At 40.1% G+C, this 15,751-nt stretch overlaps 1 protein-coding gene across 1 annotated transcript in view; it reads right to left on the bottom strand.

Annotated features, from left to right (window-relative positions):
• Window positions 1–280: 280 nt before the first annotated feature.
• FTCDNL1 (formiminotransferase cyclodeaminase N-terminal like) overlaps window positions 281–15,751 on the bottom strand; it is a 142,526-nt gene continuing 127,055 nt past the window's right edge. Inside the window, exon 6 of the mRNA XM_082841662.1 lies at window positions 281–359. Coding sequence (XP_082697788.1) covers window positions 325–359 — 35 coding nt within the window. The 3' untranslated portion in view covers window positions 281–324. The remainder of the gene's footprint in view (window positions 360–15,751) is intronic.

Below are 15,751 nucleotides of genomic sequence, written 5' to 3' on the forward strand. Positions count from 1 at the left end.
AAGATGGCACTGTTCTTAATTTTGACCAAGGAAGATTTTACTTATCTAGCAGAAGCTCAAGGTTTTATTAGTACTCCAAGAAGTTTTGGTCAAAGGCACAACTTAACGCAAGGCCAAATGTTTGAACAAGAATTTATACTTAAAACATACAAATGTTTATCTACGTTAGCAAAGGAAATAAAAGTTCTTATTTTTTCCTTACCTGTGGAATATATTGAGTGCTATTTCTCCCTTTTCAAAATTAGCCACAGCCAGGTTGGCTCAGGTGGTAAAGCTAGAGTCCGCTCCTGGGCAAGCTGGTTAGCACGATTCTCTTCTCTATCGTCATTGTCTGTGCTGTAACCTTGGAACTCTGTGCCCTGGAGGTGGAAGGTGGAGCGGTAAGTGCAAATGCATCTCAAGAAGTCCCTAAACTGCTAAATATATGTGGCCCAGGGATGGTCATTCAGTAGCCTTAGCCTCAAGTGATAAAGAAACCCAGGAATGGGAGGGGTCATGGGAGGTGCCTTAACTCTGGTCATTAAAGTACCAGTAAGTGTAAATAATAATAACAATAAGAACTATGATTTATTTAGTGTTCCTTCAGACCAGGCATGGTGCTATGTACTTCCTTCTCTGCATGACGTAAGTGTTTTCATCTACATTTTACAGAGGCTCAAAGAGTTTATATAACTTACGCAATAATTAGTGATGGAGCCATGATTCGAAACAGGCATAGCTCATCCCAAAGCCCACGCTTATAATCCAGATGTTTTCAAACCTTGATCTCTACAACATGAGAGTCACCTGAGAAGTTTCTTAAGAGCCTATTTCCTGGCTCCAGGAGTCAAAGAATTTGATTCTGTGAACCCGGGGGCAGCCTGAGAATCTGGTGCCTTTTTTTTTTTTTTAACAGTTCCCCCAAGTGATGCTGACCCTGACCCAGATTTAGAAACCATCGCTCCAACCAGTGCTTCCTAGTCCTGTTCACATCGAGTTGCATAGATAACGATACTATGTGCATGGTTCACAGGGAAGTAGACAAAGCTGCTCCCGGGCAGAAGTGATGGGTCTGGAGTCTCCAGCCAGCCCTGGTCTTACTCAAGCCTGAGGGGTCAACACCCCAGCATACAGGTAAGCCAGTCCCAGAACATTAGTGGGATTGGTATTGCCTCAGTTAGGACTCCCCGATCTGATATCCTAAGCTGGACTGTGAGAGCCCTACATGCTCAGTGTTTTGATACTGTTACATAGAGAAACACTCGTATGAGACACTGAAAGGACCGAACTTCTGAAATGGCTTCACACAGTTTCTGAATCCCCAGCGGGCTCCTGTACTAAGAGGTATCTTACTCATTGGTCACAATACTGGCCAAGAAGCAAATTACCTTTTGGGCAGAACATAAGGAGCTCAGGCTTAGAAGTGGAAGGTTGGAGAGGAGAAGAAGGGAGAGAACTTTTCTTCCTTTGGTCCATGAAGGTGATTTTTCTACTCTTGATAATAGAATTAGCCCATAAGCTAGCAAATACTCAACAGATGTTTGGGTTTCTTTGTTGTGGGGATGACAGAAAAATCAACTTATAACTATAGTGGGAGGGGCATGCAGCATGGAGCCACTTGAAGGCAGCCCAAAGGGCATCACCTCAGAGGACTGGGGCAGGGGAGGCAGGGAAAGCTCCTCCTCCCAGAAGGTGAACTCTGAAGGGTCAGTTGGAGTTTGCCAGTCACCGATAGGCAGGGGGGATCCCAGCGAGAGGGCCCAGCATGAGCAAAGACACAATATGGTGTCTGCAAAAGCAGGGACCAGATCTTGGTCTTCCCTGAATCAAGCACTGAAGCAGGAACATTATAGAGAGTCCAAAAATATGTGTCGGAATGAAACAAATGACAGAAATTGAAAAGAGGAATTTCAGCTTCCCATGCATTTTAGGTAGTTATGCTTCAAGCTCTCAGCCTACTTTATCTACTTTACTCTAGGTTCTGAAATCTTGGACCCAATGAAACTTGCATGCCCAAACTGTACAAGCTTAAGCACCTTTCAAAGTAGCTAATTTCCATCAGATGAACTTCTTAAAACAGTAAAATGATCCACATATACAATGTCAAGAAATAAAAAATAAAGAATAGTTTCATTGCTATGAATAAAATGGTTTTGAGGTTTATATAAAGAAAAAAGTGTGGTATTTGTTATGGTGCATTGGTTTTGGTTAAATGTTTTGGTAAAAAATAAATATGGCCAATTTTATCAACGCTAAATAATTACAGTTGACATAATAGCCACACTTTTTAGGATGATATTTTTCTATGTAAATACTTTCCTCCTAAACTAAAAATTACTTTAGTCATGCCAATATTACAGATGGTAAAGTAAGTCCAAGAATATCGTGAAACTGTAAATTTGTTTTTAGTTTGATCCCTTTATGAGAATTTCTCAAATTTGGGTTTGAAATATCATTTGCATTTACAAAACTGTTTTATGCTGTTCTTTTGTCACATTATTATAATGTAGATGGTTCTGCCTTGAATGCAAATTATATTTAGGGTCACTCATTATCATTTTAACATATAGCTCTGTGTTTTCAAGTTTCTCTCTCTTTTTATAAAAAAAAATTTATTTATTTATTTTGGCTGTGCCAGCTCTTAGTTGTGGCACACGGGATCTTCGATGCAGCATGAGGGATCTTTTAGTTGCAGCATGCAGGCTTCTTAGTTGTGGCATGCAAACTCCTAGTTGCAGCACACATACGGGATATAGTTCCCAGACCAGAGATCGAACCCGGGCCCCCTACATTGGGAGCGTGGAGTCTTACCCACTGGACAACCAGGGAAGTCCCAAGTCTCTCTTCTTCTATACCACATGCGTACATAACTTTATGAGATTGGTATTTAATGGATAACTATCTCATAACTTTATAAGAGCAAATTATTAACCAATCAACAGCAGAGCAAGAGACAAAAAATGTTTTTATTAATGACATACTGGGCTGAGTCAAAAATTTCTCCAGTCATGCCTCTGTATTCTTGAAACAGCTTCTATTAAAATATAACAACACTCAAAAGGTACATTCTACGCTATTGCCTTAAAATTTAGGGCAAGCTAATGAAGGCAGCAGAAGAAAATGTGTGAGACCAAGAATGGCAAAAGATGACATTATCTAGATTTTTTTTGATGTAACAAAAATCAGACTAACTTCATTCTTCTAAGGCCTCAATGATACTCTACCAGGCATTAATTTGAAAGCCTCAAGCCACCTTGAGTCACTCAATAGAAACAAAAATCTAAGCAGGGGGCAGAGAAGACTAGTAATTTTTTAAAAACGAAATGCAACTGGAGAAAATAAGATGTGTTTTGTTCCACTAGAAATATGACTCTTCACTTTCCCAATCTAACCAGGGCTTGTTCTTATACTATGAATAATATAGCTGTAACTCATCAGAACTGTCTACATTTTAATTTGAAAAATTGTTCCTATGTTAATCTTTAATAGCCTGTCTTCTGGACCAACAGAAAGAGTTACAAAAGAACTCATTTACGGTGGCGTAATTAAGGCCTATGCGAAGCATATTTAGTAATGTGGTGCCGTTCCCCTTTTCATCCAATGGCCTCGCCGGTATATAGATCCACCATTTGATCAGTGTATCTGGCCCCAGGGGCTTCATGGTCTGCAAGCCACAACCTACTAATAAGCACCCTCCAGCTTGTTTGCTAAACAGATCAGTCCTGGCAGACACCCAAAAACTCCAGCCCTTGAAACTTGGAGCTCTTTAACTCGCACGGCCTATTGTGTGGCAAGCGAGAGAATAAACTATGTACCTCATAAATGCAGAGCAATTATGGATCAGTTAGTAATACAGCTGGCTCAAAAGATTGCTTACCTAAACCAAATCGAGGCCTAATTTATTTTTGTATTGTCTTTGTTAAAAACCAAACAAACAGCTCTGCAGAACTTGTATACACAGTAAAGAAAATGGCTGTATTTTCACTGTAAACAAGATGGCAACCATTGGCTAAATGAAATCATCCTCAGTAGCTGAAGGTTTTCCTTTAGAACCAAGCCATTGCTTGTTGTAGATTCCTTACGTTGTTAAAGGAAACATGGTAGGTAGAATGCTTTCACTGATAGAAGTTCAATGTGCTCGGGGTAAAGGGGGTTGCACAGTGCCGTTCCTCGTTGTAGATACCAGATAAGATACCATCAACTTCAAGCATAAAGAAGTAAAAATGAAGTAGCCTTCATTTACAAAGAAATGATAAAGGAGCATGAGTTCGTGTGCATTAATGAGTCAACAATTATGATGTATGCAGATAAACCTCTTTGGAAAAGCCCTGCTATAATCAAATTAATACTTGCCAACTTATAAATCCGTATGATACAAAAAAACAAAACAAACAAACTAAAACACATTAGGTTCGTAGAGCTATTAATATTAAAGTACCTGGAAATGGCTAGTGGAGCATCAGCACAGACTTTTTATTCCATAACTAATGTTTTTCCTACTGTTTGAGCATCTACAGTATGCTAAGTACATCAACTAACAAACCTTAGACCCTTGGGAAGGTGTTGTGAGAAGACAGTGATCTTCATTTTAGGAAATCTATAATTTTTAAAATGTCTACACAGATAATAATAGATAATAAAAACACAGTAAGGCTGGTTTGAAAGAGATAGGATCTAGACTTGGTTTCACTATTTATTAACCATGTGACCTTAAGCAAGCAACATACCTTACTGAACCTCAGTCTTCTCATCTGTAAAATGGGGCGTAACCTATTCTGACTATCTTGGAGGGATGTTGAACAGAAGTAAGTTAATGGAGTGGAAGTACTTAATAATGTGCAGACATCTAAAAATGTAAACTCATTATTGTTGCTAAATAGAAACAACCTTAGAGAACTATCAGGTACATATTTGTGAACCACTGGACAGATTTCTTTGGGACCAACTTTTAATGACACTAATTACCTTGATTTAGGGATTGGAATATTGGTTTGGGATGTGTAGAGAATGTTATATGATCTCATCTTACCTTTTGATTTGCTATTTTTAAAAAATTCCTGATTTTTGCTACAAGTGTGGATATTTGAGATAAATTGATGACTAGATGCTCCAGTTATTAGCCCCAAGTCTTGGGATACCCAATCTGATATGCATAAGTTGGCATTTAGTGGACATTTTAGGACTTTTCCCTGACAGATGGTCAGTATTTGCTCTCCTGCTTCTATTTTAGGTAATGTATTAGTCAGCTACTGCTTCAATAATGCTATGTAACAAAGCACTGCAAAAATCCAATGGCTTGAAACAGCAAGCAGTTATTTCCCACTCACAGATCTGCAGGTTGACTGCAACTTGGCCTGGCTAGGGTGGACTTCAGGCTCTGGGATCTGGTCCTTGGATTCCAGGATCTAGGCTGCAGGCTGGGTGTAGGTCTGTTCCACATGTCTTTTATCTTCCTTGGATCAGTGACTACCCAGGAAATGTTCTTTTCATATCAAGGGAAGAGGCTTAAAGTATATTTCATTTCAGTGGGATGAACTTCAAAATTACAGGGCAAGGGACTTCCCTGGTGGTGCAGTGGTTAAGAATCCACCTGCCAATGCAGGGGACACCAGTTTGAGCCCTGGTCTGGGAAGATCCCACATGCCATGGAGCAACTAAGCCCATGCACCACAACTACTGAGCCCACGAGCCACAACTACTGAGCCCTTGTGCCACAGCTACTGAAGCCCTTGGGCCTAGAGTTCATGCTCCAAAACAAGAGAAGCGACCACAATGAGAAGCCCGTGCACTGCAACAAAGAGTAGCCACCACTCGCCACAACTAGAGAAAGCCTGTGCACAGCAACGAAGACCCAATGCAGCCAAAAATAAATTTATTTAGAAAAAAAATTACAGGGCAAGAGCCCTTGGTGAGTAGTTCTAATACAAGGGAAGCATGACAAATTGGAACAGTCCAATTTACTACACGTGTTTCTATAAGTGAGCTTATATTTTAGTTTTATATATTTTAAACATTACTAACTTTTGATTACACTCTTAAATCACCCATAACTTAACCCATGCGGCTATTAAGCACTTGGAATATGCCTATAGCCCAAACTAAGAGGTGCTAAAATTGTAAAATACACATCAGATGTTGATGACTTTGCAAAAAAAAGTGTAAAATATCTCATAATAATCTTTGTACACAAAGGTATTTCCAGTGAACTTAAACCAGAATCAGAGCCATGACACGGCAACATGAATAAGCAAGAGGAAACACTGGCAAACCCTCTCCTCCCTGAAGAGCTCTTGCTGCCTTTATTGGGACATGGGAATTCTATTCTAAACCAGCCCCCCAAAATAAAAAATATCAGAATGGAAATCCTCAACATACTCAATAGATATTTTCCCAAATGTTTATCTCAATTTTTGGTAAATGGATATTAGCAGATCACCAATAGTATGGATTCTGAAATGATCCTGAATCAGTCCTGATTTCATAGGACTCTTTTTCTCATGGCCCCTCAGAGGTCAATTGAATCCTACCTCTAGCAGAATACAATTCTTCCTGGAAAGAACTTTTTATTCACAGTGTTGCCCAAAGTTTGAAAGGTGAGGAACTAAGAAATTCTATAACCAAGGTAATTGTTGCTATGTCAGTTCATATCTCCCAACACATGCCTCCAAAAAAAAAATAGTAATAACAGAGAAAACTACATAAAAGCATGCCCTTGGCATGAATAAAAGACAGTGTCTAAACTTCAAATTATCGGAGGTAAAAAGGTAAACCCACATCCCAGCAAGCTACCCTCACGCTCCTGCTGCCCAAGTCTCCATGGGGAGAAGGGCAGTCTGGGGAAGACTGCAGGGAAGAGAGAAGCAGGAAAAGGCCATAGACTGATCTAAAATCACAGGAAGGGAAAGTCCACCCTACATGGAAAATGCCAGGAAAGAGTCTTTGTGGATCAGAGCAAGATGATGGAAGAGACTTAAAGTGTGTACAGGGGCTTCCCTGGTGGCGCAGTGGTTGAGAGTCCGCCTGCCAATGCAGGGGACACAGGTTTGTGCCCCGGTCCGGGAAGATCCCACATGCCGCGGAGCGGCTAGGCCCGTGAGCCATGGCCGCTGAGCCTGCGCGTCTGGAGCCTGTGCTGCGCAACGGGAGAGGCCACAACAGTGAGAGGCCCGTGAACCCAAAGGAAAAAAAAAAAGTGTGTACAGGACTCTTGGTGGTGTCTTGAGAAGACAACTTTCCAGGCAAAGGAGAGGTGGCTTTAATGAGAATGGAGAAGTGCCTTTAGAAAACTGCAAAGTGAGACTATGGATAAACACCCAGGCTGCTGGCTAATCCTCCTCTCTGCTTGGATCTCAGCATCTCTCCCAACTCCAGAACATTGCTCCAGCACCTCTCCTTTCTCCTTCCTTTAGCATCAACTTCTTGGTCTCCCAGATCTTTCCTGCCTGCATGCAGACATACAGGTGATTCTCCCATGTAAAAACAACTTACTCCCTCATACCCATTAGAATGGCAAATATAAAAAGAAAGAAAGAAAGAAAGAGAGAGAGAGGGAAGGAGGGAGGGAAGGAAGAAAGGAAGGAGGGAGGGAAAGAAAGAAAGAAAGGAAGGAAGAAAGAAACAAAGAAAGAAAGAAAGGAAGGAAGGAAAAAGAGAAAAACAGGAAAGAGAAAGAAAGAAAAAAAAGGAAGGAAGGAAGCGTTGGTGAAGACATAGAGAAACTGGAACCCTTTTGCATTGCTAGTGGGAAAGTAAAATGGTGCAGATGCTATGGAATACAGTATGGTGGTTTCTCAGAGAAATTAAATATGGAATTGCCATATTAAAAAAAGAAAACTGCACAGTGAAACGTAAAGAATGGACTTGAGGACATGGGGAGGGGGAAGGGTAGGCTGGGACAAAGTGAGAGAGTGGCATGGACTTATATGTACTATAAAATGTAAAATAGATAGCTAGTGGGAAGCAGCCACATAGCACAGGGAGATCAGCTCAATGCTTTGTGACCACCTAGAGGGGTGGGATAGGGAGGGTGGGAGAGAGATGCAAGATGGAGGGGCTATGGGGATATATGTACACGTATAGCTGATTCACTTTGTTATACAGCAGAAACTAACACACCATTGTAAAGCAATTATACTCCAATAAAGATGTTAAGAAAAAAACAAGAAAGAAAACTGCACAGTGAAGGGGGAAAAAGCAAGAGAGGAAAGTTAGGATTCTTTAACATAATATTAAAAAAAAATTAAAGAACAACTTCCTCCCCTCAATGCCCTGAACACACACGCAGACACACACACAAATACACACAGTTAAAAAAAAAAAAACCCACACTATGCTACACTGACAACAGAGGGAGCTCTTGAACCAGGAATCTTGTAAACCACCCCAATCACCCCCTATCCACAGAAATGCAGAGACGCAGCAATCTTTATTTAAGCAAAAAATACCAAGACAAAGATTAAAACAATTCTGCTGATGAAAATTACTACCTCCTCTCCCACTATTCCCTACCATGTCCTGGCAAGTCAGAGAACTGAGGTTCCATGGAGGCCTTTACTCAGGAGTCAGGACTGTTCTGCTAGGACACCCTGCTCAGATAAATGTTTGCCTGTGAGGTCATAGCCACAGAAACAACAACAGATGCACAGAGGACAATTAGAAGATCATGAAAGGGAGATAGTGATGGATTGCTCTAAGAAAGGTGGTTAAAGTAATAGGATTCTAGATATATTTTAAGAGTATACCAGAATTGTTGATGGGCTGAATATATGGTGAGGAGGAGAAAAGTAAAGAATAGATCCTAGAGGGCTTCCCTGATGGTGCAGTGGTTGAGAGTCCACCTGCCGATGCAGGGGACACGGGTTCATGCCCCGGTCCGGGAAGATCCCACATGCCACGGAACGGCTGGGCCCGTGAGCCATGGCCGCTGAGCCTGCGCGTCCGGAGCCTGTGCTCCGCAACGGGAGAGGCCACAGCAGTGGGAGGGCCGTGTACCGCAAAAAAAAAAAAAAAAGAATAGATCCTAGGACTTTGGTCTAGACAGCTAACAGAATGTAGGTACTATGGACTGAGATAGTACTGGAGGAAGTGAGTGAGAATTAAGAATTTGGTCATGTTAAGTTTCAAGTGACTTCTAAATATACATTTTTGAATTTCATGGGTTTTGATGCTATTATAAATTATACTGTTTTTTAATTTCAATTTCCCATTGTTTAGTTCTATAATTTAGAATTCTACGTTAGCTTCATACATTGGCCTTGTATCCTACTACCTTGCTAAACTCACTAAATAGTTCTAGTAAGTTTTTTATAGATCCCTTAGGATTTTCTACATAGATAATCATGTATCTGTGAGTAAAAGCAGTTTTATTTTGTTCAGTCTAATAGGTATGCTTTCTATTTCTTTTTTCTTGCCTTATTGCTCTGCCTAGGACCTCCAAAATGATGTTGAATTGGAGTACTATAAGTGTACTTGCCTTGTTCCCTACCTTAAAGGGAGAGCATGCAGTGTAATATTATAGCTACTGTGTAGATGCCCTCTGTCAGGTTTATCAAGTTCCCTTCTGTGCCAGTTTGGCTCCTCAAAGAAGTAGATGCCAAAGTGGGATTAGATGTGCAAGGGATTTAGTGGAGGAAATTCCTGCAAAGGATAAAGGGGGAGGAAGTGAAGTATTCAGGAGAGACTTCATATCTGCTGCAGATCTGACACCTGTGAAAGGAGAGCAGAAAGTCTTGGTGGATAACCAGGTGGTATAAGCCAAACCTTTATACTTGAGGGGTCTGAGCTCATGGTAGTAAAACTCTCTTCAGGCTGGGATTGCTGCACATGTGCATTCACAGTTACAGCAGGGCAAATGAGTACTGGGGGATGGGGGTGCCCAAATGGATCACCTGGGTTCCACATGTTTTTTACCTGTCCCCATTGTATAACAGCTGCCCTAACTCCTCCTGTCGATTAGAGTCAATAGTCCCTGCTGAGAGAGTGATTCCTCTTCTTGCTTGTCCTTCCCTGGACACAAAAGTGCCCTGAGGGTAACTGTAAGTCATAGTTCAATGTAATTTTGCTGTGTCCCCTGGTAAGAGTGCACCCTGTTTGAGTATCAGAACACTGCAGAACAAAGAGATGCAGGAATGGGAAACACAAAGTCCCAGTGGGTAAGTGAGGTTGGATGTTCAGAGGTGGGGGTAATTAGATTTGCCTTGGAAGTAGAAGTTCATGCTGGTGAGGTCATGGATAGCCTTCATCTCTGCCACTCTGGTACCCTGTTAATATTCCAAGCATGCCAGTTCAGTGGACAACAATATTGAAAACTGTTAATGTCAACTGGCCAACCCATTTTATCTGCTGATTGAGACTTTTTGTTAATGTATGATATAAAAATCTTCATACTTACTGTCCATTCTCATATGTTCATTCAGATGCCTTCATCCTAGATCTCTTATTTTCCAATTTTTCCCTTCCAGGTCCCTGACAAGATGGCAAGGCCATTGACTACTGTCCTAGGATATTGATATATTCTCACCTTGGGCCATGTCTCTTTCCACAAAATGGATGACCAGGTGCACCACTCACAGATCTGTCCATTGAGAAGGTTTTGTCTTTTTATCGACCTTCAAGGCGACTCCTGAATGTGTCTAATGCAGTTTCTATCCATTTTTAACTTGTTCCCACATACTAAGCTGATCCATCTGAAAACCAAACTCAGGCTTTTCCCTCCTTCTTCACTTGATGTTATGGGACACCTCCATATGGCTACCGTTGCAAGCTTAAGGAAGGAGAGCTCTGAGCTGGGTGACATGGAGGTCTGGGCTACCTGCTCATGCCCAGCTTATTCATGCCCTCTGGTAATATTTGGGGTTTATCCTACATGAAACATTTCCATCTTAGTACAGGCTACCACTTCAAATGGTCAGACTTGATCACTTGGCACATTCAATAAAACCCAGATGATAATGAACACATGGTCATCTGATGCCATGATCAAGTGTTTCTAGCACGTTACTAGATTCTAGTAGAGACAAAACACTCGACCATGGTGCAACAGGTTGGAATGTCCTCCGGCCTCCGCAATCTTCTGAAAGAATTTTTATGGTACTGGCAATTCCTTTTGAATGTTTGATAAAATTCGACAGTGAAGCCAACTGGGCCTGGCAATTTCATTCTTGCAAAGTTTTAAATTGTGAATTCAATTTCTTTCATAGAAATAGGACTATTTATATTTTCTACTTTTTCTTAAGTTTTTATAAATTTGTGTCTTTCAAAAAATTTGTCCATTGCATCTAAGTCATTGGATTTATTTGCACAAAGTTGGGCTTAATAGTCCCTTATCATTTTCCTAATGTTTGTCAGGTCTTTAGTGATGCTCCTTCTTTCATTCCCAACATCAATAATTTGACTTTTTTATTTATGTTTTTTGCTCACTTTGTAAAGTTTTCCTCCCATTTTAAAATATCTTGTAGAGCAGTTCTTCTGGCAACAAATCATCTCAGCTTTTGTTTGACTGAAAGTTTTTATTTCTCCTTCATTTAAAAAAAATTTCCTAATTAAGGATAGAATTAGGTTGACAGTTTCTTTCAACACTTTACCGATACCCTCCCATTGTCTTTTGGCTTAGAGAGCATAAGAAAATAAGTCTTAATACAGTAATTTTGATCTTTGTTTCTCTATATACGATGCATCTTTTTCCTCAATGCTTTAAAACTTTTATTTTTAGTTTTTAGAATTTTTGTTATGATGTATCTTGATGTGTTTTTCATTGTGTTTGTCCTGCTTGGGGTTTGTTGAGTATCTTGGATCTGTGGATTTATAGTTTTTGTCAAATTTTGACAATGTTTGGACATTATTTCTTCAAATATTTTTTCTGTTTCTCTAGCTTCATGTATATTAGATTGTTTAATATTGTCCATAAATCACAGCGATTCTGGGGGATTTTTCAGTCTTTTTTTTCTCTGTTTCATTTTGGATAAGTCTATTGTTTTATCTTCAGGTTCACTACTCTTTTCTTTTCCAATGTCTAATCGGATGTTATTTGCATCCAGAGAATTTTTCATTTTGGATATTGTGATTTTCAACACCAGAAGTTCCACATGGTTCTTTTTCAGATCAATTGATTTCTTTCCTCACTATGTGCATTTTTCGATTAGTCATTTTAATATGCATGTCTGCTAATACCATCACTGCTATCATTTCTGGGCCTATTTCTATTGACAGCTATTTATCCTAGTATGGGTCACATTTTCCCGCTTCTTGGAATGTGTAATAATCTTTTATTGGGTGCTGGACATTGTGGATTTTATAATGTTGAGTGTCTGGATTTTATTGTCTTTAAAGAAAAATTAGGTTTTGTTTTAGTAGGCAGTTATGTTACTTATGGGTGAGGTCAATCCTTTCAAGGCTGGTTTTCAGTCTTTGTTGGGTGGGTCTATGTAGCCTTTATTCTAGGACAAAGTTAGCCTCACTATGAAGGCATAATTTTCTGCTGTCTTAATTTCTGACTTCTTGATGTATTCAACCAGGATTCTCCACTCTGGCTGGCAAAAGCTTCAACAGTTCTCAGAAGACTTCTGTGAGTTTGGAAACCATTCAGTTGCCTGGTTTCCTCTTTGCTCAACCTCATGAAGTTTACAATTATGCAGGAGTGCCTTAGTATTTAGTAAGAACTCAATGGGATCCCTAAGTATATTTCTGGAGCTCTATTTTTGTGTGTGTAGTCCCTCCTCTCTGGAGCTCTGCTTTATGACTTCTAGGTGCCTCCACACCGTGAGCAGTAATCTGCCTCCAAGACTCAGAGAAACCAAAGCTGCCACCCTCTCCTTGGGATCTCTTCCTTGTTCCTCCCACAAAAGGTATGGTAATTGTAGTTTGTTTTTTTTTCAAACACAGAGACTTTTATTTATTTATTTTTTATACAGCAGGTTCTTATTAATTGCCTATTTTATACATATTAGTGTATACATGTCAATCCCAATCTCCCAATTCATCACACCACCACCACCCCTGCCACTTTCCCCCCTTGGTGTCCATACGTTTGTTCTCTACATCTGTATCTCTATTTCTGCCCTGCAAACCGGTTCATCTGTACGTAATTGTAGTTTTGACTGCAATGGTTTCCCCTCTCTTGAGGATCACAGAATTGTACTTCCTATTGTTTCAAGTCTTAAAACATCTGCATCAAATCTTTTCTCCAGTATTCGTGTTGTTTAAAGTGGAAGGTAAATTCATGTTACTCCATTATGACTGGATACAGCATTTCCTAGGCAGTTGAACATCTGAATCTGACTCTGACACTCACAGAAGTCTAGTCTGAAGCTATAAATCTGGGAGTCATGTAGTACAAGTGTTTCTCCAGACTTGATTACGCTGTGTGGAGATAGTGCTCCTTTCAGCCCCTAAGGCAGCTGGGTGGTAATTGCAGGCTGGGCTCAGCCCCTGGCTGCCACCCCAGTATGAAAAAAATTTTAAATATATATTATTTCTACTTGCTCTACTTGAAATTAATATGGAGAATAGAGCAAAGGGTTAAGCTCTGGGCATTCTGAAACTTAGAGATGGGGGTAGGGGTTGGGAGAGGAATATCCATCAAGGAGATTGAGAAGTAGTGCTCATGGAGTAGGAGAAAACCACGAGAACATGCTGCATTGGAAGCGAAGTGAGAAGACCTTTCAAGAGGGCTGGAGTGATCAGATGGTGTTAGAGGTTAAGTAAGATGAAGAATGAGATTTGAACACTGGATTAGGCAAGATTATGAGTGTTGGTAATCTAGCAGGAGCATTTTCAGTGCAATGGGGAGGGAAGCAGACAGCTGTCATGACAAGGAGCAGAGAAGGTACCTTGAGCAAAATAAGGAAAGTAGGACGGAACTTTTTTTAAAGACAAGTATCCTTTACAGAGAAATTCTATTTATTTCTATAATAAAATGTTCCAGTGTTGTCACAATATCTCTTTTGTATTCTAATTTGTCCCATTCATAGATTTGTTGGGGGTTGTTTTCTTTTTCTTCTTTTTTCCAACTGTGCCACGTGGCTTGCAGGATCTACAAGAGACCCCGGGCCCCCTGCAGTGGCAGCGCAGAGTCCTAAGCACTGGGCAGCCAGGGAACTCCCCCATCCATAGATTTGTTAATCACCTTTTCCATATACAGTTGATCCTCATTATTGTGGATTTCATATTTTCAAATTCATCTAATCACTAAAATTTATTTGAAACCCCCAAATCAGTACTCGTGACCCTTTCGAGATCATTTGCAGACATCTGCGGGGTGATTTGACTTTGATTTGCTCCACATGCACATTCCTAGCTGAGGTGAAAAAGGCAGCACTCTGCCTCTGGTTTCAGCTCCGAAATTGTAAACAAGTATCTTTTTGTCATGGTCTATGTAGTGCCAATTTTTTCACATTTTTGTGCTTTTCTTTGGTGATTTCACTGTTTAAGATGTCCCTCAAGTGTAGTGCTGAAGTGCTGTCTAGTGTTCCCAAGAGAAAGAAGGTTGTGATGTACCTTATGGAGAAAGTATGTGTGGTAGATAAGCTTCATTCAGGCATGAGTTATAGTGCTGTTGGCCATGAGTTCAATGTTAATGAACCAACAATGTATATCACATAAAACTTCTTTAAACAGGAATACACATACAACAAGGTTGTGCATTGACCAGTGACAAAAATGTTGTGACCAGAGGCTCACAGGACCCTAACCCTGTTTCACCCTAGGAGCAGTGGTTCAGTAGCTGCTATTCAGTCTTTGCAGTGACTTGATGGAACATAACTGTTGCAAATGAATGAGAATTGACTGTATAATGTTTTTCTTTAAAAACAAAAACGTAAGGCGTGGTACAAAAAGCACTAGACCAAGAATTCTGGGAACTTGTTTCTAGTTCTCATTCTTCCAATAACCAGTTGTGCATCCTTCAGTGAGCACTCTAGCCTCATTTGGTTTCTTCATCTATAAATGGAGCTGTTTCAATTAGATTATTGCTAAGGCCCCCAGAGCTCTAGCATTCTCTGACCTTGTATCATCACTAAGGGAAATTCCCAGCGATAGTCTCTTCCCAAGAAAGTCGCTTCCGCTTTATTTCACACCACCTCATTTCATAAGGGGGGTGAGGGAGGAAAGGATGATCTTACAATAAGACAAATAAGCACCATGTTCTAGAGAGTGCCATAGAGATAAAACAAAATACACTGATTTTTTTAAATCTGAGAAGTTTTCCCAGGAAAAGAGTTGCTTATGACTTTGGAAGTCATGTCAAAATAACCCCCACATGTTAACAGTACATGTCACATTAAGAAATAGATATTAATGAGGGATTGTAAAAGAAAACAGCTACAGTAGGTTTAAATAGGGTACAGCCTTCTGATGACAACTTTGAATATAGAGTGCTAAAATGCAGGCATACTGAGTAAGGTGTGGGCACGTTATCAAAAATACAAGCAATACAGAGAGTACGGTCAGGTGGCAACCTGAATTCACACTCAGGGTTTTTAATATCAGAAGGAAGAAAGCCATTTGCAACTCTTTGCTAAAGGATGAAGCTCTGCCGAGTGTTAAGAATACAGGCCCACATGTGTAATGACAGAAGGTGAATATCTTATGGGGGTTGTGAGGGGGCAAGGAGGGGATTGACAAATGAAATAAATTCTCTGTGTAATTTGGCTTTTTTTCCTTATTAGAAAAATATTAATAGTAACTTAAAAATGAGTCGAATTTTTTTTAATCCTTTTAATGTGTTGTTGGATTCTGTCTGCTAGTATTTTGTTGAGGATTTTTGCATCTATATTCA

The sequence above is a fragment of the Leucopleurus acutus genome, assembly GCF_964270905.1.
Source record: "Leucopleurus acutus genome assembly, chromosome: 6".
In the NCBI taxonomy this organism is placed as follows: Eukaryota; Metazoa; Chordata; class Mammalia; order Artiodactyla; family Delphinidae; genus Leucopleurus; species Leucopleurus acutus.